The 26,617-nt window shown below is 40.1% G+C and overlaps 1 protein-coding gene across 3 annotated transcripts in view; it reads right to left on the bottom strand.

Annotated features, from left to right (window-relative positions):
* LOC148404164 (connector enhancer of kinase suppressor of ras 2) overlaps positions 1-26,617 on the bottom strand; it is a 55,881-nt gene that overhangs the window by 21,925 nt on the left and 7,339 nt on the right. For all 3 annotated transcript variants that reach the window (XM_088374908.1, XM_088374910.1, XM_088374909.1), the window contains exons 2-7: positions 15,405-15,568; positions 10,357-10,559; positions 9,805-9,892; positions 8,070-8,111; positions 3,046-3,165; positions 21-80 (exon numbers count right to left, since the gene is read on the bottom strand). In XM_088374908.1, the coding sequence (XP_088231034.1) occupies positions 21-80; positions 3,046-3,165; positions 8,070-8,111; positions 9,805-9,892; positions 10,357-10,559; positions 15,405-15,568 (677 nt within the window). The remainder of the gene's footprint in view (positions 1-20; positions 81-3,045; positions 3,166-8,069; positions 8,112-9,804; positions 9,893-10,356; positions 10,560-15,404; positions 15,569-26,617) is intronic.

Below are 26,617 nucleotides of genomic sequence, written 5' to 3'. Positions count from 1 at the left end.
TGAGTGTCTATCAAACTTGCATTCTCTGTTGTCCCAGTTATTACATGAAGTCCATCATATGTAGATTTGATGTACATCCCCTGAAAGACAAGAAAGACAGAGGGTAATTGTCAATGCAAGACGCACTCCAGTAATTTCGTGTCTGTAGATAAAACTTCATTTGCTTTTGTTTTGTTTTTTTCCATAATTGTTTCACTCCCTCATGACGACACTGTCCTGTCTTTGGACTTTGTCCCAACTGGATTTGATTTGCATTTGTTTCACGCTTCCTGTCACCTATTTTGGGACCTCCTTTAAATTGTCATCCATTGATCTAGGACTTGCTTAAAAAGAAAAGAGAAACATTCAAATCTCAAAGTTTGACCCAGTCCCAATGCCAATAATATAAGTCCTTCTGACTCATTACCATTTTTCTTGAAGGACTGCTTCACTGCCTCGACTATAAATATCTGTCCAACAAGCCTTCAAAGTAATAAATTACAGCCATTAAAAAGTATTTTTCCCTGAGCCAATAGTGAACAAACTGTCTTTGCTGTGTTGTCCTTCCAAAGGTTCTGTTCCGTATATCAAGTCTACAAAATTTAATTTCAACAAAGTTGAGACCTTATAGAAGATGTAAATAAGAACAGAATGCTGTTTAGGGAAATCATGGGTGTTGTGTTCTCCAGGCCAAAACAGAAAAGAACCAGGTGGACTATGATGGATCCGAAGCCAGCAATTGTGATAGGATGGTGTGTTAGTGTCCAAGGCATGGGAGACTTGTACATCTGTAAAAGCACCATTGAAGCTTAAAGACATACACAGGTTTTGGAGCAATATATGCTGCCATCCACGCGACGTCTATTTAAATGGTGATGATGCTAAACCATAATCTGCACGTGTTACAACAGGGTGGAATATTGGACTGGCATGCCAGCAGTCCAGATATGTTTCCCAATGAAAATGTGTGGCATATTATGAAATGCAAAATATGAAAACTGAGACACAGAGCGGTCAGGTTATTCAATCTATATATCAAACAAGAATGGTAAGGTTTTCCACTGAAAATGTTTCACCAATTAGTATCCTCAGTTCCCAAAAAGAAAGAAAGAAAGAAAGAAAGAAAGAAAGAAAGAAAGAAAGAAAGAAAGAAAGAAAGAAAGAAAGAAAGAAAGAAAGAAAATAAATAAATAAATGGCTCTCATATACATCGATCCATCCATCTTCTATACCGCTTGTTCCCACGGGGGTCAGTACTGTATATTTTGTATTTTATGTTATGCAGTTTGCTTGACAAAGCTGGTTTTGGAAGACATACTATGTTGTACATGTATTCTTCAACCAGAGGCACATCACATCATGGTGATGCCCGGGTGCAAAAAAAAAAAAAAAAAAGTGCCCAGACCCGTGCTCTAAATTCAAGTGAATGCCAATCAAGCGAACTCCTCTTGTCACCACATATTTTGCAGGGCCTCTAATTTTAATACTGTGATATTTTTATTGAATATCACCCAAAAAAATTCTGATAGAAGCTGTAATCACACATTACAAACTCATCTCACGGATTTTGTGCTCAGCAAAGTAATTTACGAGTCTCTTTTCTTGTTTTTTGGCTCTGGGGAATGGCCCACAGTACACAAACATTTTGCATTGACATCATAGAGTCCTCACTGTCTGGACAGAATAGTCTTTAAAAAAAAGGTCCACAGGTGGGCACAGTCGAATTGGTCGAATTCATCCTTTGAGACTGTGGTGGCGGGGAAGTCTTTTGACCGCCCGAAGAAGCAGAACGCGACAGTCGGCTCAATGCCGCTTCAGTGACGGAGTTATTTAAGTTATCGCTCGACTCCAGCAGGACAACCTTTTCCCCTGACTTTGATTAGAAAAAACAAGCCGACCTAAGCCATTTTAGCGTGAACCTCATCTTGCTTCTTTTTGTCCTTTCTTCGAGACACGTGATTGGACAAATTATCATTTCGTCCTCCCATACCAGTAACTCAGTGTGACAGATTTGTACTGAGGTATTCAATGAAGAAAAGAAAAAAAAAATCAACTATGTGGGAATTCTGAACAGTTGTTTTCCATCGGCCCCTAACACCATTTGTGCCCCGGTGTGCTGCACCGGTTGCACCGTCAATATTTATACCACTGTCTTCAGCTCGCTACTCAGTAGTCGAGTAGTTTCATTTGCTTCCTTCAGTGCTTCGTTAGGACTACATGCTGCCATCTACAATTGTTTCGATTGAAAAAAAAGGGTATTCGACTCTCAGGGGCAGTGAAAGCACCTAAGGTGTTGGAAGCTTTGTCAGAGTAGACAAAATGCAACATTCTCTCTTTTTTACAATGCTGACATGGCATACAACTAATACTGAAAAAAGATCGAGCTGTTTATCTGCCTTGTTTTCTGAGGCGTGACTACATTATCTACAGAGTTTCCCATCTACCATGTGGTCTTTATTGTCATTTCAAAAAGAGAGCCCGTGAGAGCATCATAAACCACAAATACATGGTTTCTGATAATCTAAATTTATCTCACACCAGGCATACTCTTTTAAAGAGGAAGTCAAGCCCCAAATTTTGTTTGCAATATGTTGTGTGTGCCCCCACTAGTCATTTCGATTAATATTGAGTTTGTGTAGTTACTACACTGTAGTACGAGTTAATCAGCGTAATCCAGTCATTTTCATCCATCTCAGGAGGAGCCATTTTGCCACTTGCTATCGACTGAAGATGATATCACAGTTGCTGGGTCACAACCAATCACGGCTAAGCATCAGAAAACTGATGTTGGAAGATGTTGACTGTTGACGAATATTCATACCGTATTTATATCTGAAATGTACACGTTTTTACATGAGCCAATATACACCTACTGGATGTGAAAATAAATGAAAATATGGTTGGTATCCACTTAGCGGCTGCACGTTTACAATTATCATGAAAGAACAAATGTGAGGTGAAATGTCAATGACGATGGATGGACGTGTCCTTGATGGGCTTGAAGCCAGGGTTCTGTGCAAGTTCATCAACCATAATCATCCGTGTGTGTGTGTGTGTTTCCTTTACCAAGCCTTCACTGGGCATGATGCTTGTCAGGTGGACAACCTCCAGATGGGCTGACTGAGAGACCAGAGAGTCCGATGACAGAGAGATGATGTGGTCGCATATCCCCGCTAAAGTCTTACACTGGAGGTCACGGGAGAGAAGGAGGAGAGAATGACAGAGTGTTGAAGTTATTGAGATTGCTTCATATCTAAGATGTATACAATTGTGACCTTGCTGGAACACGTGAAAGCAAACTCAATTGTTAAGATTGTTGCACATCACCGCCGCTTTCACCACTTTGACATAAAGTACTTCTTGTCTGTCCACAGGCATAACAGAATGATTCTTGTCACACGCTGAGTAACACATCATTTGTACCAGCCGACCCAAATTACACTAATGACAATTTCTGATATGCAATCAAATTAATACTGATTATAATCATTTCCAGGCTGATGGTTTACATGGAAAAAAAATCCACCCCAACAACACATTCTTAAACACAGTGACCACAGTGTATATACCTCAAAAAAATTTACTCTCGCTTACTCACCTTTGACCAGCTATTGGTCAGCTATTTCACTTTAATTTAGGTGTTTGACACAGATACAGGTCTAATGAATCACAAGTGAAAAAAAATCACATAAAAGAAAAAAACAAATTATAAACAGACAATCAAGGAGTAAATACTACCATTTTTGGAGTAGCCTGTAAATTCATATAATGAGCCCATTATGTGTGTAAAAAAAAAAAACCTGCGGCTTTACCTTGCCCGTGTTTCAAACAAACAGTGACTGTTTTTTTTTCTCCATTTATTAGTGTGTTAGGTCATGCATCACTAGTGAAATTATCAGCAGCATTTCTGCCTTCTAATATTGGATCATTGACTGCAATGGCTTTACACATACGGTTATCATTCCTTATAAGCTTAGTTACAAAATTGCACACATACAAACACACATTCCAGGAACCAACTGAGAGAAAAAAAATCTCACAATATTACTGTTATTCATATCAAGTGGTGTGGCATGATGCCTTATGGTGCACACACTGATAAACCGTCCATAAAATAATCTGATCTCAATCTTAATGGGCAATTACAGGATTATAGGTCTGGAAAGGAAGAGAGCCGGTTTTAAACAGATGCGCACACCCGCACACACACACACACATGCACAGGCGCTCAACCACTCATACACGTTTGATATCTGATAATCTGAATCGTTCCGTGTAATACAAAAAAAAAGGTGGAGACAATTTATTGTCATGCTCTGGCTAACTTTGGCTATATCCGAGTGAGTCGCACCCTATTTTGCATGGGTTATTTGTAAAATGTTCTGAAAGTTTTCTCTACACTATCTGAGGTATGAATGTTCGGAGGGAACTTTAAATCTCCATTTGGAAATAAAGCAAAAAAGTGTAAGAACACAAACTTATCATTATAGAGCCAAAAATAGCCTCCATCTCCCAGCTGCAATGAGGTCACGGCTCTACTTGTCCTCCTGTCTGATCATCGGACTAACAGTTTCTGACCTGGGATTAACACGGAACAAGACACAAAAAGCCAAGTCACCAGAGTAGAGATGCTACTTCTCTTCCACTGACACACCCAGCCTTGATCTGACATGCCTCCGGACAATCAGAGCACAGATTAGGAAGAAATTCACTTATGTAGTTGGCTGGCGTGAGATTTAAGAGCAGTCAAACAGAAAGCCAGACATAGTACACTGCCAAATGGATTAGAATCTGGCTTCATGCTTCAAACCTCCTCCTCTCATTCTCCTCCCCCCTTTCCTACTTGCATCAAACATACAGCGCCACCAGTGTATGCAGGACTAGTATTTGCTTTGCTGCAACAATTTATGAACAAAAAAAGGATTGGGAGAGGTAGAGGAGAGAAGTAGGGAGGACAATAAGTAAGAAGTGCAGGTCCAGTGCAGAAATGAAGGGGAGTTTAGAGGGGGGAAACACACAACTAGGACAGCGTTATGTAATAGTGCTCATCCTTATGCATGAACGCACATAAAAACACATACACTTATACACACTTCACGCTCCATCAGGCACACAGACCCGTGCACTACGCTCTCGCTCACACACAAAAACATAGACACACATATGCCCCCCCCATGCACACACAATATCTCTGTCCATCTGATTGCTGCAGGCTGTAGTCTAGAGCAGAGCAAAGTAGCAGGGTGTTTTGCATTATTGAGCAGAAGCTGACAAACGTACAAGTCCCACGACACTAGAGCTGACCAGAGTGAACCACATGCCGGAAGCTCACTATCACATACTGAATCACCTCCATTTGTAGCTCATACACTTTACATTGAAGATTTGATTGTTTTGAGACTAAAAACTCAAAATACGGTTGATCAATTTGGAAATCAACAAATATTGTACAAATATGTTATATAAAAATGGAAATTACATGACATTTTCAGACTCAAATTCAAAAGCTGGGAGACATCCAGCATATCCAGGTGAAGTGTTACTGAGTATGCAATGTCGACCACGAGTTGCCCGTCACTACTCACAAGGGCAAGTGAACAAGGAGCAGCAAATAAAGATGGGTAGGCTGAAAAGACAATGAGGTCCGGGCACACAACTGCACACAACTGCACACACACACACACACACGCTTGCACGTACGCACGCATGCACACTGTGTGAGTTTTTGTAAAATATGGCAAAAATGCAGCAATCTTTGCTAAACATCCTCATTCATCAATACAGGTGAGAGTTGAAAGATTGTGTACTTGTTAATTTATTCTTATTTCGTTTTAAGACCAGCGAGAAGGCTAAAATGCATTGATAGTATGTTACATGTTACTGCTGTGATTCTGCATGGTTCATTTCCCGAGTCAGTGACCCAATAGCCAGCCAAAAGAAATGGGCTGATTGTGTCAAAAAGAGTAAGACAAATAACTTACTCTAGTTTGACCCCAAATGGGAATACAAGCCAAAAGTCACACCAAGAACTGAGAATCTTGAATTGCTGCTAAGACATTGCCTGTAAATTAATTATGAAGTTATGCTGATAACAGTTTGACACTGAAATGGTTGAATTCAATATCCTTTAAGGGGAAAATGTTTTGAATTTGACCTTTAAGTTCCACAGCACTTGCTTATTTAACATTTAGGATTTGTAAGATATTTTGCTCAGCTTCTTCTATAAACCTTTACTGGAGAAGATATTCCAGAGAAAACATTTTTTTTGCTCAGCTGATTTGATTTTGAAGGAAATATTGCATTTGGTCTGGCTAAGTGAATGTGATTTCATGTTGAAAAGTACATTATCAACAGAGTTGAGCTGTCTGTACTTTGGGAATGAGTATTTGACCAATAGCAACGGAAAGTTTTTTTTTAATTTGTTACTATTTTTCATATAGTTAACATAAGATCAGGGATGCCTTCACAAATGCCTTGACTCTATTCATCAAGGTCTTGGAAACATTTTTGAGAAATTGTGATATCAGATATAACGCATTGCGCATCACGGAAAGCTGCTCAGTTGGAATGCCAGCTTGTGATTGAAGGCATTTTAAGAACAATTAGCTCATTGTCATGATTACAAAAACAGTTTGATAATTTGAATGTTGTGAAATGGCCTATTATCATGGGTTGCTAACTTGGTTGTTTTTGTTCTTTTACAGTGAGGTCACATGTGACACTGTTAAAATGGTCAACACAGAACTTTGTTCCAAAACTCTATTAGTATGCCTCTATTTTAAATACTGCCTAAATGGAAAGTTTTGAACGGACAATAATGACACCAGGAGCTCTACATTTGTAATCGTAATCTTGATTGAGTTCTATTCCTATTTAGTATTTCTATCCCGTGTGTGTTTGTTTCTTTACAGGTTTACGTCATGTGACCAGCTTAGTGGAATGTGTCACTTCATCTCATGGTCCATTTGATTTAATTACTAGTAATAAGTATCAGCAAGCAAACAAACAGCGTCTAAAAACACCTCCTTCTAATATTTTCATGCTTGCTCCAAATTCACACATAAAACCTCCCACACACAACCGAGAGTCACACGTAGCCTTTAGTCTGACACAAGTGTGTGAGCGTGTGTGTGTGTGTGTGTGTGTGTGTGTGCCTGTGCGTGTGTGTGTGTCTCTAACATCTCTGTTACAACTTTGTTACAAAAGAGTTCCAATAAATTACAATTAAATTATCCCATCCGATATCAGGCAGCAGGCTGGGAACACACTGAACTCGTTGCCAGCCAATCGCAGAGCACACAGAGATGAACAACCATCCGCGCTCACACCTACGGACAATTTGGAGTGCTCAATTGGCCTACCGCGCATGTTTTGAAAATGTGGGAGGAAACCGGAATTCCCAGAGAAAACCAATGCAGGCACAGGGGAGAACGTGCAAGCTCCACACAGGGAAGGTTGGAGGTGGAATCGAATCCACAACCTCTTAACTGTGATGTGGTCGTGCTAACCAGTGGGCAACCGTGCCGCACAATATAATTTAATAATCACATTTTTAAGGATAAGTCTATCCATAATTGACAACCTTTTACTTGGTTTCCTCAAGCTGACCTTGAATGATATGAGAGAGTGTCCAAATCTAACTGTCAGCCCACATCAGACAACACAACACACACGTGCCTACAGACATATATACGTACATTCATCAAACACAACAATAGGTACAGTGCGTAACATTATCCAAAATAAGAGTTTCCAAAAAAATACCTGCCCTTAAAAAGAGAACAAGTTTTGTATGATTATTATTACAGTAGGTCAGTATACAGGAGTTTTGAACTGCAATGCATGCACCTGTTTCTAATATTACGGCTGCCCTCTTTAAACTACCTGAAATAGGGACCTATGAAGAAGACCCCAAAGTTTGCAAGTACTGTATGAATAATGTGTTTACTGAGTTTGTATATTTGTATCATTAACAAGTTCATCATGCTATATTCAATGCAAGCATAGCTGATTTTATATTTACGTATTTGCTTCGAGGGCTCACACTTCGAATTATCAGATTTCCATATACAGATGGAGAAGAAACTTACCACATGAAGAATCTTATTCTCTGTCTCATACACAGTGCAGTCCTGTGAAAAGAGCAGAAAAAATATTGGTGTCAACTTCTGCTCTGAGAGTGTCCTTTTGTAAAAAATACATTTGGGAGTAATGAGAGGGCCGATAGGTAGGACGATGCTATTTCACTAAAAGTCAGCATTTCTATTAATAAGAAGCAATGATTATGCATATGCGTTAATAAGACAGGGAGCAGTTTACTGAGATTTTAGAAACCTATCGACATGTGAACCTGACAGATTGTTATTTAACGATTGTGACTTGGTCATCTATTTATTGGAAAGCAGCCAACTGAGCCCACCAGATGCACACAGTAATAGACAATACATCTGCTTGATCCATTAGTACAGGCTGTTTTACCCTCATTGTGTGTCTTGCTGCATTCTGGCAACCATGAGTCCATTTGGACCATTGTGGTGTTTCCCTACTCTGGCCCTTGTTAGACCGTTTGGGTGTTATCTGTAAGGCTCCAGGACTAACTGTGGGCACTGACTCCAAACTGGATCTTAGAGTAAATACAGACCATGGAAACGGTCCAGAGCAGTTATGGTCAATACGATTGCTCCAGTAGCAATCACTCACAGAAAAGGGGCAAAAGTATAAATGTAGGTAATCTACATGGAGGCACTACAGAGAGCAGAGGGAGGACAGGAAATGAAAGTATGAGAAACGAGTTGTTCATTGTCCATAAAGGCATTTAAGTGAAGCTGAGGATTGTGGTTGACAGTCAATCAATGAAACTGCTGGGAGCAGTTGTGATAGAGCACTCTTATCCCATCAGCTGCAAACAGCCCTTAGCAGATGTTCCACTCATAGTCAAATCTACAAAAACGGGATCTAGTGTAGACCTGAGCTAGGTCCAATTGGTGCTTAGTTTTGTTAGGCCATTTTTGGAGGGAAGTGAATCCCAAGCTCTATTGAGCCAAGCAAGGCACATATTTTAGGTTAAAGAAAAATCTCATAGCATACCACCGTAGAAGAATGTCACAAAAAGTGGACAGTCCTGGTAATTATACACTTTGTAATATATATTCAAGGGCCAATTCCGTTCAATTCTCACGATTGACACTGGTTGAGAAACACTGCTTTAGATGGCAAAAAGAAAAAAAAGATTTAGTTAGCTAAATTTGGGAAATTTATGCGTATACCTGTGCTGGCTGATCAGTACAATGTTGTAGCAACAGTGTTAGTAATCAAAACATTATCTTTGCGCTTAAAAATAGAATAAAAAAAATACATAAATAGTGATTGCACATAAGGTAAATACAAATTGTACACAAATATATTTAAAAACAACATTAAATACAACTGAACTGCAAATAAAAAGTGTTCTGTAGTGGAGTGAAAAAAACGAATTCACTGTAACATCATGCACCTGAACGCTGAATTCATTAGGAGCCCACACTTTGAGAATTGCTGTTTCGGCATAAGAAGACCGTTAAGTGGCCTGGGCAAAACTGCTGTGGCGTCCTTGAGCAAGATTCTGATACCCCAAATTGTACACCGGGCATTTACTATGTAGCCCCCTCTCCAGTGTGCGCCACTTGCAGTGTGTGTTTCATGTAATTTTATGTATAAATAAATATAAGATGTAAATAGATAAAGATTTTTCTCGTAGATCGCCCCCGCCAACAGTAATTTGTAGCAGTAATTTGACCCTGAGCACGCATGTGTGAGGTGGTGGGTGGTGGGGGGGGGGGGTGTTACCTGCTGTACAATGGTAGTTAATTCGAGGCAGAGCTGCACAATATTGTTCTTCAGTAATGAATACTCTGTCACACTGGCAAACGGAGACCTGAAATGAAGGACAAGAACGGTGTGGTGTAACATTCTGAATGAAGTAGAGCCAGTAAGACAAGTTAAACACATTTTTGTCATTTTACGTATTCCCTCAATTTCTTAAGGTCTGCAGTAGGGCTGTGCAGATCAATCCAAGTATCGATAGAATCAATAAAAATGATGCTGTGTGTGTGTGTGTGCGTGCGTGTGTTCGTGCGTGTGTGTGTACTGTACGTGTATATTGGACCCTTTTGACTCTGTTACTGCCAAACACCATTTCACTGTAATGCCTAATTATTTCTTATGCAGCTAAAAAAAATTCTCTTTTAGCTCATCTTTATATATAGGTTGCGCAGGTGTTTTAGCTTATGTGTGTGTGCTTATTTGAGTTAATTTAACAAATGTCACTTTTTCCTGGGCAAAAAAAATGAACATAAAATAAAATCACTGTCCAAATTATATTGTGTAAGCAGTTCCTACCTGTCAAGCCAGGCTAGAAGGTTTTTTGCCGCACCAATCAAATCCACCACTGAGGTGAGGAAATCATTGGGTAGCCTTCGGGAAGCTCTTCCATCATAGTGTCCTCCCCTTCGCCTTCCCAGGATGAAGTTCTGAAGGTTCTTGGCTGAAGCATTCAACTTATGTGACAGAGTCCGGAGGTTTTCTGTTTCTAGGCCGTAGTTCTGGAAGAAAAACGAGATTCCTTTTTTAACTGCCAGGTAGAGAAAACGGGGCATTTTCTTAAGCCACTGTGTAACTGACCCTAAAGCCCACCACAACGTGGTTAAACTGGACTGAATTATCGGCAACTAGTTTACATACGTGTCCAAATGTCAGTCACTAATTTTGCTGGGACTTATTTTGCGGCACTGGGAACTTGAATCACAGATGAAAGGCACCATAACATTGCAGACGTTAAAATGCCATGTAAGCTTTAAAAACCAATATGCAACCTGTAAAGTTTGTTTTGCAACTGTATTTAACCATATGTATAATGAATTATAATGTACCCGTCATTGAAAAGTCAATTCAAGTCAAGGTAAAGTCAATGAAGGGAAGCAACAGTCTCAAAAGTGTCGACACTCTATTTCTAATTTCTTACGCAGTTTCTTTCTTTGCATTATTATAGCATACAGCCGCCAGGCCAATCCACAGCCAGGGCAAATTTGCTTCTCCCTTAACAATCATATGTTGTTGTTTGAAGTTAAAAAAAATAACAGCAACCGTGAGGCAAACATTCAAACCAATAACTCACTGTGTTGCACTTTAACTACAATAATCTAATATATTGAGAAATGTATACCTCTCACGCAGTATCAATGTAAATAGGAAAATTATGTCTATTTATCTATTATGTATATTCAACCATTCTACCGTGTATTACATCTTTTATGAAAAAACTCTCTGGACTACAGCGTTACACAGATCATTACTGCTCAACCCTGTGACCCTTCAAAAGAAACACTTAGACCCACTGAGCCACATTGTGCACAGCCAACCACGGCACCTCTGGAAATATCTTGCCGGAAAGAGGCTTATTTCTGCTGACACGACGACTGCACGCGCACACATACACAGATCTAGACTCTATTCCTCTCTGCCTCAAGTTCTATTTAGTACAGTCACGACAGCAGCGACTACAATGGCGAGACTTGCACAGTGGCAGCGAGAGGAGTGAGAGACCAAATTAGAGAAGCTAGAGCGACATAAAACAAGATGAACAGAGAGCAATGCATCTTGGTGAAACTGGGTCATGCATAAATTACAGTATGTTCTTTTTGATCTAATGTATAGGAATGTGATGTAGTGTACATGTGAACCTGAAACTCGTATTTGCACATGCTACAATTAGGTTCCCCCAGTGATTCAGTATGGCACTTGTGCCTGCCTCCTGGGGACAGAGTGCACAAATGACAAGGGGAGGGAAATAATAATCTGATCACGGTTTATGGGGTACGAATTTGTGTGTGTTTGCATCTGTGTGTGTACTAAAAGAAATAATTTAAGCTTGCATATGAGGCTGTGTGTCAATCAATACAGTACAAGGACAATACCATTAGAGCAGGCCTCCACTACCTTCATGTCGATTCGGTTGCCATAGCAGCGGTGTGGGGTAAAAGCTCTTCTATACTGAAATTACAATCGTTCCCAGACATAAATAACCACAATCAAACTTCATTTATGATGAGAAAATTGGGCCTCGCAACTTTTTTGTCTTTCTCCGAAACATCTAATGGTACGTTACGCAGTGTTCTCAAAAGTTATACATATTGATGCAGCATTTCCGTATTTCAAAAAAATGTATAATAGCCACTACATGTTGGTAAAACCGTCTAAATAGTAGTGAGCAAAATAAACGGTAGATAAATAAAAATAATTAAAATTAATAAATAGAAAGTTAAGATCACAAGCAAACCAAACAACCATTCACATGCACATTCATACTTGCAGGAAATTTTGTGTTTTCATGTAGGAGGAAATAGGAGTACACAAAACAAAACAAAAACAAAAAAAACAGGCAAGCACAACGGAAACATACAAGAAGGGCCTGAGTCGAAATGTGAACCCAAGATTCAAATGAAAGTCAGGCAATATGCGCCACAGTGCTACAGATAACTAAACTATTGTATGCAAATTCGTTAGGAAAAGGGAACTGTAGCAATTCATTATTGTCTATGAACAAAGCCGGTCTTTGAGGACTGCTGAATCACAGTTTATGAAAATAAGGTGCCTTCAAGTAAAAAACAAAAACAGCTACAGTGAAAGATAATGTGGACCGATAAACAAAAATGTTGCTAAAAGCAAAGACTTGAAGGACACCACAAAGGCAGTGAACGGAATCAGCTGGGAGAGTGTCATAACCAAGTGCATTCTAAAAGTAAATTCATGGCATTTTATAATATTTCCAAAAAGAATGTTCATAATGGCACTGTGACCGAGGTATAAATTTTGCTATATTTATTTATTTTGTCCCAATTTACAATTTTTGTCATGTATCTGATTAGGAGGTGTGTGGTTCTATGTGGGCCCTCAGTAGCACTAATTCAAAATTGGGGCCCCTCCATCATTTAAGTTGCCCTACCCTGATATAGAACCGGCTGTTTGCTACCGAGACATGAGGCTGTACTGAGACATTAGACGTTATGAGAATGAATTGGTTTGTCCTGTCCCTGGACATATGATGAATGTCACCATGTGCCACTTATTTCCGTGTTGTAAAATTTAAATGGCAAAAGGGGCTGATAAACAGTCACAAGCATGTACACATGCGTGTGCACACACACACGCATACTACCTCGACTAATCCAGCAGTGTGTGCTTGAGAGATAAGGTGCATCATGTGTATTTTTTTCCACATACTCTCTCTATTTCACTTCCCCTCTCACACCTCCTGTCTTCTCTTCCTCATTCTCTCTCTTGGAGGGTAGCACCTAATTCCCCCTAATTCTCTAATCCGGAGCAGGGCCACCACACAGGCTGCCTGTCAAGATATACAAAAACAGGCCTAAAATGAGTTAACCATTTCATAGCGAATATACAAACGAAAAAAACAGGATGAGGAGAATACATCCCGTATGTGAGTGTTGGGATGGGAACTAATACCAATGCCTTAGTTGGGTTTGATTTTTAACTTGGCCCGCATGACGATGTGACCGCTACCTGTTTTTTGAATATTTTGGCTTTCTATATCCCAGTTTTTATTGCCTTTACATAGTACATAGCTACCAACATCACTGCAACACAGTCAGGAAATCAAATAGTTGTTTTTAGAACCGTGAGTTAAATGTGCCATAACTGTCCGATATGGCACAAGTCTCTACCATTTGCTAGCCGCAAGCAAGTACTCCAACTTCACTTTCTTTTTCTTCTTTTTCAATGTGGACATACATAGGCTAGTTCGTAATTCACGCTCCGTGTTAAGGGTTTAAATATAATTTTTTTCCAATGCATTTGAACGGCCACAAATAGCGAGTGCCAGCTGTACAGTAATAATCAAGTCCATCTTTTGATCACATTGGTGGTCGGTGATCGGCTCCAAAATCTAAAAATTTAGCATCAACTGGATGTTGGTAATTTCTGCTGCTGTGTGCATATACACAATTGACTGGATTCACTGCAAATCAGAGCAGCTCCTCTCAATCCCAGTGCAATGTCAGTCTCGCATGGAGATACATCTGTATGGAAAAGAACACAGCGATTCTTGTGACCAATGTAAACAGGTACCCTTATATACAGAATGATCTGATGATAACCGCTGGCAACTTAGGTAGTGTATGACCTCATCTCTACCACCAATTGTTTGTGTGGCCCTACTCACAGCCAGTAGGATGACTTTAAAATTACAATAATCATATCATCCACCCATCCATTTTCCTAAGCACTTTATCCTCACGCGGGTCATGGGTCCGCTGGAGCCTATCCCAGTGGTGTTTAGACAGTAGACGGGGTACACCCTGAACTGGTTGCCAGCCAATCGCAGGGCACACAGAGACAAACAACCATTCAGGCACACGCTCACACCAAAGTACAACTTAGATTGCTCAATTCACCTACCATGCATGTCTTTGGAAAAATTAGGAAGAAACCGGAGTACCTGGAAGAAACCCACGCAGGCACGGGGAGAACATGCAAACTCCACACAGGAAGGCCAGCGCTTCTGAATTGTGAGGTGGACGTGCTAACCAGTCAACTATCGTGCTGCTCATTTAAATACTAAAATAAAAACACAAAACTATTATTATTATTATTATTGCAGCTGCTGCTGTCATAATTATGCATGAAATACAATGATATCCAGCACACGCCTTCAGATGTCTGCCTGTGCCCTGATCAGATTTACCAAAATCACATTACATCATCTGTTTACCAACTGTGCCAGACTTAGATGTGGTCTGAGCAGGCGGAGAGTTCAGATGACTTTCTGCCACCATTATATGATGCGCTGGACGCATGTCAAAGGACACACCCTTGTTACGCCAGAAGATTCAGCTTGGCGCGGAACAGTGCAACTCGGGTTGCACCTCTATTAGTTTTACTTTTGTGAATGACTTGGGAGACAAATACAAGCACTCAACACTCGCCTCTTCTGTTTGTGTCCAGTATTGAGGGCTTTAGATTGTTTCCTACTTAAAGAGTCCACGACTTGACCAAACTCAGTGTTGACCAGACACATCCAGTAAGGATTTGTAATTTCAGCAGTGGGGAGTTTGGGCAACTGGTTTTGCTGTAATTCAAAATACGAATATGAAAAAAAAAAATAAAGAAAATTAAATACCCGTTTAAGCTAGCGGGATACAGCCAGCCGGCCATGAAGTATAAAATACAGTATATACAGTATGCAAGACCTGCCAGCCAATCAAATGAGGTCATGGCCCCAGTCAGCCAGCATTTTAAAAACACCCTGGGGGAGGTTCAGAAAATTACTTTCATCATAACCGCATGAATCCCCAAAAACTGTCATGGAAAAGTGACAACTCAGGGCCTTTCCAATATGGAAAAGTAGTTTCAAGGTGAGGAGAATAACTGACCAGGGCACAGAGGAGATCAACTGCTTCTAGGATGAGCTCCTGGTGTCCTATCCTGGTAACCCCCAACTCCTCCAGCTCCTGATGAGTGATGTGAAGAAGCTGCTCCCCGCCCATTTGCTCCCGTTCGAAACTCTTCACATACTGCTGGAGACAGTCATCCAGACCTAAGAGAAGATAGGAGGAGATTCAGCTCAACACATGCATCAAAATTGCATCAAAGTTGACAAACTATTATGACATTTTTGGGTGGTTATAAAAAATAAAGAAATCAATAAAGACTCATTGAGAACATCCAATGTTTCTTTTGCTGGTATTGCTTACTGGGATTGGACGTTCCTTTGATACCTATAATTTTTGTGCAATGGTTATTTTGTGCTTTTGCAATGCTGGCACATTTCCCAATTAAAATTGTGTCAAACGCACAGTACCCCTCAAGAGACGCAAGCAACGTATTGGCTTTTGATCTGCCATGCGGCATATAGATGTGGCGGTCTGGGATATTATTGATCAGTTAAGCGCTTCAGGCGTTGGATAAAAAAAAAAAAAAAAAAAAAAAAAGTCAGCAAAAAGCTCTCCACAGACCTAATGAACATGCCCATTAGAAATGAGAACTCATGAAGCAAAATAGGCATGAGCGCACCCAACCCAGCACAACAGTGCGCTAAAGTCTGCCTGTGAATGTTTGTTTCAAACACATCACACATACAAAACAAGTACGATTGCTGTTGATAAAGCTGAGTGAAGCCGTAAGGAAAACACTGAGGCCCGAGGGAAGCGAGGATAACAGAGAGACAGTGTGGTAGCACCTTAACACGGTCAACACACACATGCACACTAATCGCAAAGAAAGAGTGAGAGAAATCTTGCACTCAGTATGTCATGGGACGCAGAAGGAAGAACATCAGTCCAGTGTTATTCCGAGAGACTCACAATCTTGTTACATACGGCAAAGTAGAGCAAGTTTAAGTCTAACACATTTCTGTAGGCTGTTACTCCCCAAGCGGAAAAAAAAATATTGACAGTGGCTCATTTTGTTTGCTTCAAATGTGACAATTTTTTGAGATTATCTCATGCAAGATCATGAAAATCTATTTTGCAAACAAAAGCAGTATAATGCATCAAAATGCAGAAACAGCATTTTACGACCTTCATCCGATTGTGATTGCAATATAACAAATGTCAATGAAATTTTTAATAATGCCTGATGACATTGCTCATTCATCTTGCCAATATTATATCCATGTTACCCCAAAGATTCATCTTTCCAAGCTACAAACTGATTATATTTTTGATGACGGGGCATCCTTTGAAAAAAAAACTAGAGGCAGCAGATCTATGTATATGCTATAGGTTAGATATACAGGAACTGAAAACCAATGTGTCACGAACGGGGTGGAAATGGGGCAGGGCGACCAAGTGCAGTTTGTACCAGGGTTTATTGAAGAACGCAAACTAACAGACTCGGCAACTGATATAACTTAACAAAACCTAACAACGAGACTGATCAAAAAGACGTGAAACAAAAAGACATTACCAATGACAGGAACAGGAACCAAAAAGACATCATGACATGAACACACAACAATGATCCGACGGGGAGTGAGGGGCAGACAGGACTTATATACACGACAGGTAACAAGAGGCAGGTAGGAATAATCAAACTCATCATGAGCACACAGGAAGGGAGGGGCGAGCACACAGACAGAAACCAAGACAACCGACACTTAGAGGAACAGCTGGGGCTAAGGCGTGACACAATGTGATTGTAGCTGTTTTATCATAATGAGGCAACATTTTGTTTGTTTGTTTGTTTGTTTGTTTGTTTGTTTGTTTGTTTGTTTGTTTGTTTGTTTGTTCTCAAAATGTTCACATTTCCCAAACATTTTAGGTAATTTTATTCTCATAAATATTAGGGGGAAAACTTTGAAATTTCATGTGTACTCTGGCATGTTTTCATATAACAGTAACACAAAATAAAAACAGGAAGAACAATTTTAATAGACGTTTCAACATTTGAACTGACAGTTAAAATCAATTGACCCTCTAAAATGCCAATACTCAAAAATGATACTAAAAATTAGAATACATAGAAATGCCAATCATACATCCTATGACTTACGTATATTGCTGCTAAAAATAAAATGTGCAAATCCGCATTCCTGCAGTTTAAAATTGCCTTCCCTTTAAGATATTTCCTGGTAAAATACATTCACATAAATCATGGCCAGTCTTGACAGAGATATCTGCAAGTTGAGTGCATGAGCAGATTTCTTCATGCAGCCGGCAGCAATAGGAGCAGATACAGCCACGCTGAAATGATGGCGGCAGAGCAAACCCTGCAGCAAGTAACGAGGAATATGAATTCATGACTCCAAACATTACCATATGAGAGAGACACATTTGCTCCTCTCATTTGTACCTTAGCTTCCGAGGCAAGGAGGCATTTATGAATTGTGGCCAATGTGCCATATTATGAAGTGCGTTCTGGGTAAATAGAGCTATTTATTTGGGGAACCATCCTTTCATTATATAGTTACAATTCAGGTTGTTCGTCACCACTCTTTTGTATTTGTAAACATCTGTTTTCCATACATCAATACCTCAACAACAATTTGAATTATAATCAGTGAATGCTAATCAATCAATACACGATTTGCAAGGTTCGTTTCATCCATCACGCAGTAAGCGGTTTACTGCATTTTTAACTGCAGGACTAACAAATAGTGACCCCCTTCCCGAAAGTTGGTCATGCAGTATAATACAAGTCAAACAAAAATTAGCCCCAGTGCGGCTAAAATAAACGCAAAGTTATTTTTCATGACATAATGTCGGAAATGTCATTCTGTGCAATCTAGTTATCAACTTGTGGTGCTTTTCCCTTGAAGCTATTTGCCGGAAATAAAATGCTTTCTCTGCACACTGCAAGCATCCACACAGAAGACTGGAGTCATGAGGAGAGAAGAGTGTTTCTTTGTTCATCGTAATGCAAAGTGTGGTTGGTGTGGATTTTATTTAAATTTTTACTAGATTGTTATCCAAAAGAATTCGCTGCAGTCTTTTAACTTGATTCATATTGTCAATATCATATGCAGTATGTAGCTTCTTCATCTACATTCCATGCAAGTCCCTCTAATATTTTCGATGTTTATCGGCAAAAGATAAGGGTTGCCAAGCAACAGCAAGAGAAACCTCATCAAATTGATTTCGTTGTTGAATATAGCTCAGGATGAAAAAGCTTCTCAGCTGTGTCTTTCCCGCTTGTCCATCGACATTAACGTAAATCAGACAGTAAAATCTGTTTTTAGCATTTCCATCGAGACCATGAGTGGGTCAGAGGGGAACTCGTGCAAAGAGCACTGACGTGCGATGCAGAATTCTGTCTTAATGCCTCGGCTCCTATCTTTGAGTTTCCAGTTGGAAAAAGTCCAAGTAAAAAAGAAGACTCAAAACTCACTAAAATATTCCTACTGTGAAATATTCATCACATCAGGACAGAATAGTCTTAAGAAGGTGGCATTTTACCTCTCTTGTATGTAAGCTTGCAAGTGCACCCCAGCCTCCACTCCGAAACACAGCTTGCTCGATGTGGAGGCATTCTGGACTGATGGCACTTCTACGGGAAATATTCATCTTTACACAAGCTTACATGCCAGGAGTTAATATTGCTGCTATTGAATACAATTTCTAACAGAGATTAGAGCTGTTTCAGCAAAAAGTAAGAGCAATGAACAAACAGTGCAACTCGTATGTATGTTAAACATTTGGTATAATGCTTTCGGAATAATTTACTGGCCTCTCAATAAACACTATATTATATTTGTTAAAGACGAGGTCAACCCTAAACCTTTCTTTTCAATAATGTGTTGTATGTGCCGCCACTAGTCTAAACACGGCATTCTGATTAATATTGCGTTTGTGGAATATGAGTTAAGCAGCAACATCCACCTGTTTTTATCCATCTCAGGGGGCAGCCACTTTGCCACCTGCTGAGATGGATAAAAATAGGTGCCTATTTAATTCATATTGCACAAATGAAACAGTAATCAAGTGTGTAATCATGTTTCAACTAGTTGAGCTGCACAGAAAATATTATTACAAAGAAATTTTTGGGCTTGACTTCCCTTTTAAGTGAAATGTGATATTGTTCCACAGAAATTGCAGTTTATCTGGAAAACGATCTTTTTGCCATGATCAGTGTTAGGATATCATATTATCCGAACATTCACCGTGTCAAAATAACCTCGCGTAATGTTTATGACAACAAGTTTCATCAAGATGTCAGAGTTGGCCCCAACAATATGATCATGCTGATAGTATTTTTATGACTTCACAAAATTTGAACACGCTCCAAATAAAACAATAACCACAAACAAAACACATCAAGTGGCAGTGTTCTCTTTTCTTATTATTTGTGAGTGAATGGCAAATAAATACAAATTAGTCTACCGGGCTACAGTACAGAAGCAAATAGAGGGAAATAGGAAATGTCACAGCAGATTATTTGCCTACACATGATTAGAAAAAAATATATGTTTGCCACTGGTTCAGCTGTTCTATTATTGCTGCAAGTAAGAAATGTAAAACGTGGCGCCAACGATGTCTGACCTCAAAGCAATACAGTGAAAAGTAGGCAGAAAATGTTGCTGACGACATGCATTTTTTTACGTTAGATGCATATTAGTGCGGGTATGCGGAAAGTTAAGGTACTATGCCTGTACAGGCTATATTCATCTACGATACTTATTTTATGATAATGATTGCTGTCATCTCAGTCTCCAGCTCAGTGAATTTCAGCTTTTTCATTTCCCAGATGGAGTTGCTGGAAGTTGGATTGCTTTCTCACCATGCCTGAAACGGTCTAAGCAGCCCTCTCCTGTATTGGTTAGTTCGCCTGAATTTGGTTACTGTGTCACTTAACACCTGACCAAACGAACCACAAAGGAGGAGAAAATGTCTTTTTCCCCCCTCCCTCTTTTGAGTTCACAACAAAAATGTAATCACCCTTATGAAACTGTTGCTGATGAAACAACAGGTGCAAAAAGACACACACGCATCCATGCATGCACACGAACACTCACACAGGATCCTTTGTCTGAGTGTCCGGCTAGAGCCAGTACTTTGATAAGATGCCCACTGCATCTCTCATTCTATGCACAGCTCAGCCATAAATGTGCGTTTCTCCATCATGGCCTCATTTCCTCCCCCCATCTGAAGGAAGCGTTTTGTCCATTTTGCAGCACGCGTTCCTATTTCTAAATTTCCTGCTCCACTCTCGCCACTGTGAGTCATTACACATGACGGACACTCGTGTGCATGTGTGTGCGTGCGTGCATATGTGTGTGTGTTAAAATTGCAGCATACGTATGTGTCTCGCTCTGTGCATATACATGTGATCCAGGCATGTGTAGCGGGCATCTGTGTGTAGCGGGCATCTGTGTGTGGGTTCTGCCTCCCCATCTTATGACATGTGTTGTGACTCCGACACATCAGATCTGGTTTCCATGGTTACCAATGCCCCACTTTAAGCTCCAGCTCCCAAGTTTGTGTGTATTTGTATGTGCGTGTGCGTCCATAAATGTGCACATGGCGTTCACCTACAGTAAACAGACAAAACCTCATTTTTGTATTTAAACCAACAGAATATGTTTTGTAATTATTTTGGAGCTACAATATGGACTCCTTTAAAGTTTGTAAACAATGTGGTGTTATTTTGGGGCCGTGGCTTAGCTGGTGTTAGGGTTTTCTGGTTAGTTTGATCCTATGATTATGTTGGAATGTAACCTGTAATAATTAAACTCGCTTGTCCTGTCTTAACAAAAGTAGTAGAACAAAGTGCTAAGATCTTTTGAACTGATTGACTAGCTGCAGAGGAAGCAACCAAAGTGTTTTGTTCACACAACATCGTGAAGGACCCCCTGCTGTGCTTTGATCAGCCAGGGGCTTCGGCCATTTGCCCACTCTCAACCCCCACTCTGTTTCTCTTAATAAATATCCCCTCGCAGGAACAAGGGTTCAGACTTCATTCTGGAGTGAGTGAACTCTCCACCTGCAGGTGTCAAAAAGGACTTACTTGTCTCCGTGTGGTTCTTGCAAGATATTGTTTGAGTGAACAAATCTCTAACATTTTGGTGCCGAAACCCGGGACCCTCATACCCATCATCTGGCTGACGGAGGACGACGCGCTGCACACCGTCGACGGGCCAGCGTCCATTAGCCGGACCTGGTAAAGAAAGACCTGGGAAGGAAATTCTTCGCTGGGCCAGCATCTTAGGTCTGCCTTCGTCTGACAGAGGTGGATTGACGGGACCCGGCAGTGCAACGAACCAGGTGACAAGTAAGTTAAAGGCCTGAAGTTGTGTTGTGTTGTTAAACGCGTAACACATAGAGGTGCACGAGAGCCAGCTTGGGTTCAAGTCCCAGTGGAATGAACAGGCTAAGAAAAGCAGAGCTTCTTTTTCGTTCATCGAAGAAGTGTGTAGACTCTTCTTTGTCTGTTTTTCCGAGCTGAGGGATCTGGCTTGGGTTAGAGTCCCAGTGGAAGGAACGTGCTAAGAAACACGGAGCTTCTTTTTTGTTAATCAAAGAAGGGCGTAGATTTTTCTTGGTATGTTTTTCCAAGCCAAAGAATAGCTTGGGTTCAAGACCCAGTGGAAGAAACGGGCTAAGGAAAACAGAGCTTCTTTTTCTTAATTGAAGAAGGGCGTAGATTTTTTCTTTTGTCTGTTTTTCCAAAGCTGTTTGGGAGGGTTTTACACTCATCCCTGGATAGGCCTAAAAAGCGCTGGAGTTTGTGTGATGGAGAGTGTGACTGGTAGGATAAATTGACGAAATAGCAGTTCTAGCATTGATACAGGCTAGTAATTTGTTGAAAGGTCAATTTAAACCTGCATTGAGGATCCTCAAAGACATAAAAGAAATAAATAAGTAATAATAATAATAATATTTTTGAGAAAAAGAAATTATATAACCTAAAACTACTAGAATTAAGATGGGAAATAAAAACGGTAAATCTCTACCTCTTGACGGAGATGAGAAGTACATGGCGAGTAGATTTATTAATTGTATGCAATATATGCCGAAGTGGAAGAAAAAATATGGAGTAGAAGGGAAGTTGAGAGTTGAAGTGTGGAAGATAGTAGTTGATGTATTAGAAGAGAGTGTGGAAAGAAAGAAAAATGGGCTGAAAAAGAAAAGAAAAGAGAGAGAATTGGATTGTGCTAAAATCTGGTTAAAAGCTTCACAAGAAAGAAGAGAACAAATCCAAAAGACAAAAGATGGAAAGTTGAAAAGTGATGAAGCCGCCATTCAATTGAGATTTGAAAAAGAATTCTGGGTACATAGTGGCATCCCATTCAATGATGCAGATGAGAGTGCTTATCAGCAACATCTTAAAATTCCGCTCCTCACTGGTTTCCCCCCTGACTTGGGCAGTTGGGTGAGAAAACACTTGGTGGAAGCGGACACTGCTTGGTTTACAAAAAACATGCAGTGGCCCAGAGACGCTGACAAAGGGATTGAGAAAGGCAGAAGTTTTGATGTATTTCATCTAGATGATGATAATGATCTAAATGAAGATACAACAATCTTCTACCAAAGTTCCCAAAGGGGCAGAGGAAGAGTTAGATACCAACAACGTCGCAAGCCACCATTCAAATCAAAACCCCCATCAGATTCAGACAACTGTTGGAACTGTGGGAGACGAGGACACTTTGCACGAGAGTGTCGTTCTGCAAAGCAATATCAATCAAAGGGTGCAGGAAGGGGCAGAGGAAAAGCCAAATTTTTAGCATGACAAGCTTCCTCCTCTTTGACCGCTTATGCTCATACAGAGAAAGAAAGAATAGATGCCCATATGACAGAGAAACATGTCATTGTCAGATTATTAGAATTTTTTTAGATTATTAGAAGTCTTGTCCATCCAAGAAGTATGACAATGCTGTTTGTATGCCCAAATTACAAATGACTAGAGCTCAATTTGTGTTACACTAAAGTTAAAATATGCAAATCAAGTGGTAAAGAAATGCAACTTGCTTCTAGAAGATAAATAAATAAAATTAGAATGTGCTGTCCTCGTGTGCATGGGAGGGACCAGCTCATGATCGACCACAGGAAATGGCCAGCCTGTGACGAATCATTGTTGCTGGAACCTACCTTCTGCACGCGAGAGCTGTGCATGTGTGTGCGTATGTGTTAAAGTTAAAGTCCCAAATTGATGAAGATTGGCTAAACTTTTAATATAAAGAAATTTGCTAGACTGTTGTCTATTCAATTTACACCGCAGAACAGAAACAATTTTGACAGATAAAAATGAGAGGAAAAGAGAGAAATCTGTTTGCGAGCAGAAACTAATCCACACTAGTGCATGTTAAGTGTCAAGCCCACATGAGAAATTCGATGAAGAAAAAAAAAAAAAAAAAAAAAAAACGACAGAACATGCTTTCAGGAAATGGAAGGAGCTAAATTGTGAATTTAAGATTTTGCAATGCTACATTTAATAGGAATAATTGATTGGTTGTGTTATAAGATTATACAAAATTCTAAATGCAAGCTAAATCTGAGAGATTGAGTTCTTCAAATTTAAACACAAAGAAAAAATTCAGATTAATTTGCCAGTTGTTTGTTTTAGTTAAGTTTTTTTTTGGACTGGTGGATTGTTCTACCAGGAAACCTGAGTTGAAAATGATATATGAATGCTGTGTGGTGAGCTTGGATGAATTAGGGACCAATGTGATAGTATGACTCCTTTTTGGAGACTGTGTGAGATGCATATGATGAGCATTGATGAATGATTGCCTGAATGAAAGGTTGAATGGTTGAAGTCGTTGGCGACTACTATAGAAAATTAGTAGAGCGACTTTAATGAAAGAGTGATTTTGAGCAGGTTGAATGTTAGAAAGAAACACGTAGCTTTTGGATTGATAATTAACTAGAAAAAAAACTGGAGAACCAGTTTCACATGTAGAAGATGTGTGAACTGAGAAATTGAGAAGCGTTTTGGAAAGACAGTCAAATTAAATGATGATGGAATCGTATGTCGTTAAGACCGCATTCTCCCATAAAGTTTGTCAAGGTGTGAGGCATGGGCGTTGCCAAGCCTCAAAAGGAGGGAGTGAGTAGGACAGATATTGGAAGATAGTAAGAATACAACACTTTATGACAATGAATTTTCGAATACATTTGGTGTTATACTGTGGTAAAAAAAATTTTTCTGGTGTAGATAGGTTAGCAACACGAGAAATTTAGAGGTTCAAAAGAAAGACAGTTAAAAGAAAACATTTTTGATTTGGAAAATTGCAGGCTAACAGGAACATGAGAACGATAAGAACTACGAGGTGGGATCCAATTTCATTGGGGAGATTGAGAATTCACAGCACCATACTCGAAGTCACATTTTTGAGCAAGCATGACAATAACATGTGAGAGGTCAAGACATACAGATCAGGGCTTGATGTGGACAGCAGACCTCGATGAGTTGATTTTCAATAATGATACTGAAGACAACATACTGTCCGATTAAATTGGAACAATAGATAAAATGTAGCTCAAAAATAGGATGAGTTGCAGGATTTACGATATAAAAACGAGACCGCTGTTATTAGAAGAATTTGAAGTTTGGTAAACAAACGTTACCAGCAAATTGATGGAAGCAGCTACATTTGGAGATAGTCTTACAAGTTTGATGTCCCAGCCTGTCATTCTCAGTGTCAGGGTCCCTGAAACCCAATCCGAGACTTCACCTGCAGCCGTGAACAACTACAAAATGGTGCCTGGCTCTGAAGCACCTTTGCCCTTTGGCGAAGGACAAGAAAAGACTACTGTTGTGCTTGGAGAGGGGCAAGTACACTCCGGAGGACAGACAACATCCTCGGGGACGAGAAAAGACAGTGAAAAGCGGAGGAACTCACAATGATGAAAATTGACTCATTTGAACAATGGACTCATTCAAGAGTGATGGATGGGGTCGCTCTGAAGCAACGACAAAAGAACACGAACTTGAGAGGGTGAAGTGCAGCAAAAAGATATGGACTTGGAGTGTCCGACAACCAAATCGCACTCCTTGCTACGGCGTTACCAAATTTGGTGAAGCTTGGTTCAAAGTGGAAGGGAGATTCATTGTGCACTGAGTTTGACAGAACTGAGGAGATTTGATAAATAAATAAATAAAAATTTGAAAAATACGTAGGGCTACAGAGAAAAGCATTATAATCAGAGATTGAACGGATTTGGATAAAACAAATAGGCTAAAACGGTAGGAAACAAGAGCAAGATCTGATATTTTGGCTCATCAAGCTTAAGACGTAGAGGTCGAGTTATATAAATTTTAGAACAGGACATTTGGCAGTCAGGAGGGAGCTAGGTTGCTCAATGTACCTACTCAATACAATAGTAAGGTTTTTTGTACCACAGTGGAGGTTGGATGGTCAGAAAGTTAGGTACGTTCAATTTTTGACATTCACACAATCATGCATAGGAGTCACACGGCGACAGTTAACAAGACAATGACTGCAATAGGGGCCACATACGACTGCACCGACAGGAAAAAGTAGAAGCGAGAGAGCAGAGTATGGGATTATATGCTCAAACGTCTGCTATACAGTTACCAATAGGAGATTCTATCAAAAGAAGCTACATGAGAGATGGATTAGAATCTATTTGTCTGTGTGTTCTGTGTGTGTGTGTGTGTGTGTGTGTGTGTGTTCACACCCTGTGTGGGTGCGAGCGTGTGAGGAGAAAGAAGGCATGGGTAAGACAATCTCTTTTAAACCAGGAGGCAATAAATGGGAACGCCCCTGTCATAAATAGTTTTTGGTTAAAGGGAATCATTAGGAGGTGTTCAAACTCTTCCCGCAAACACTCCTATTTACCAGTTAAATGGGCACTACAATTGACTACGAGAGTTGCAAACAACAAATGAAGAGCAGTCCTTGGCAGATTATATGATCAGGACGCTCAAACTGTGTCAAAGACAAATTTACTGCCGCTTGATCTTTCCTCCTCACAGGTCGACAACCCCATCAATCCAGGAGACTGGGTCTACATCAAAGTCATCAAAAGAAGGAACTGGGCCAGCCACGACAGGAGGGACCATTCCAAGTCTTGCTGACTACACATCCAAGGTTGCAGGACCCACAAATGCATTAACGACGACTGCTCTCCAGGAGGGAACTGGATGGGAGCTTTGGACATCGCCGCTGTGTGCCAGGATGAGAGAG

The sequence above is a fragment of the Syngnathus floridae genome, chromosome 1 (assembly GCF_059516105.1).
Source record: "Syngnathus floridae isolate MCC-2025c chromosome 1, RoL_Sflo_1.0, whole genome shotgun sequence".
NCBI lineage: Eukaryota > Metazoa > Chordata > Actinopteri > Syngnathiformes > Syngnathidae > Syngnathus > Syngnathus floridae.
This window is presented reverse-complemented; position numbering and strand designations above follow the sequence as displayed.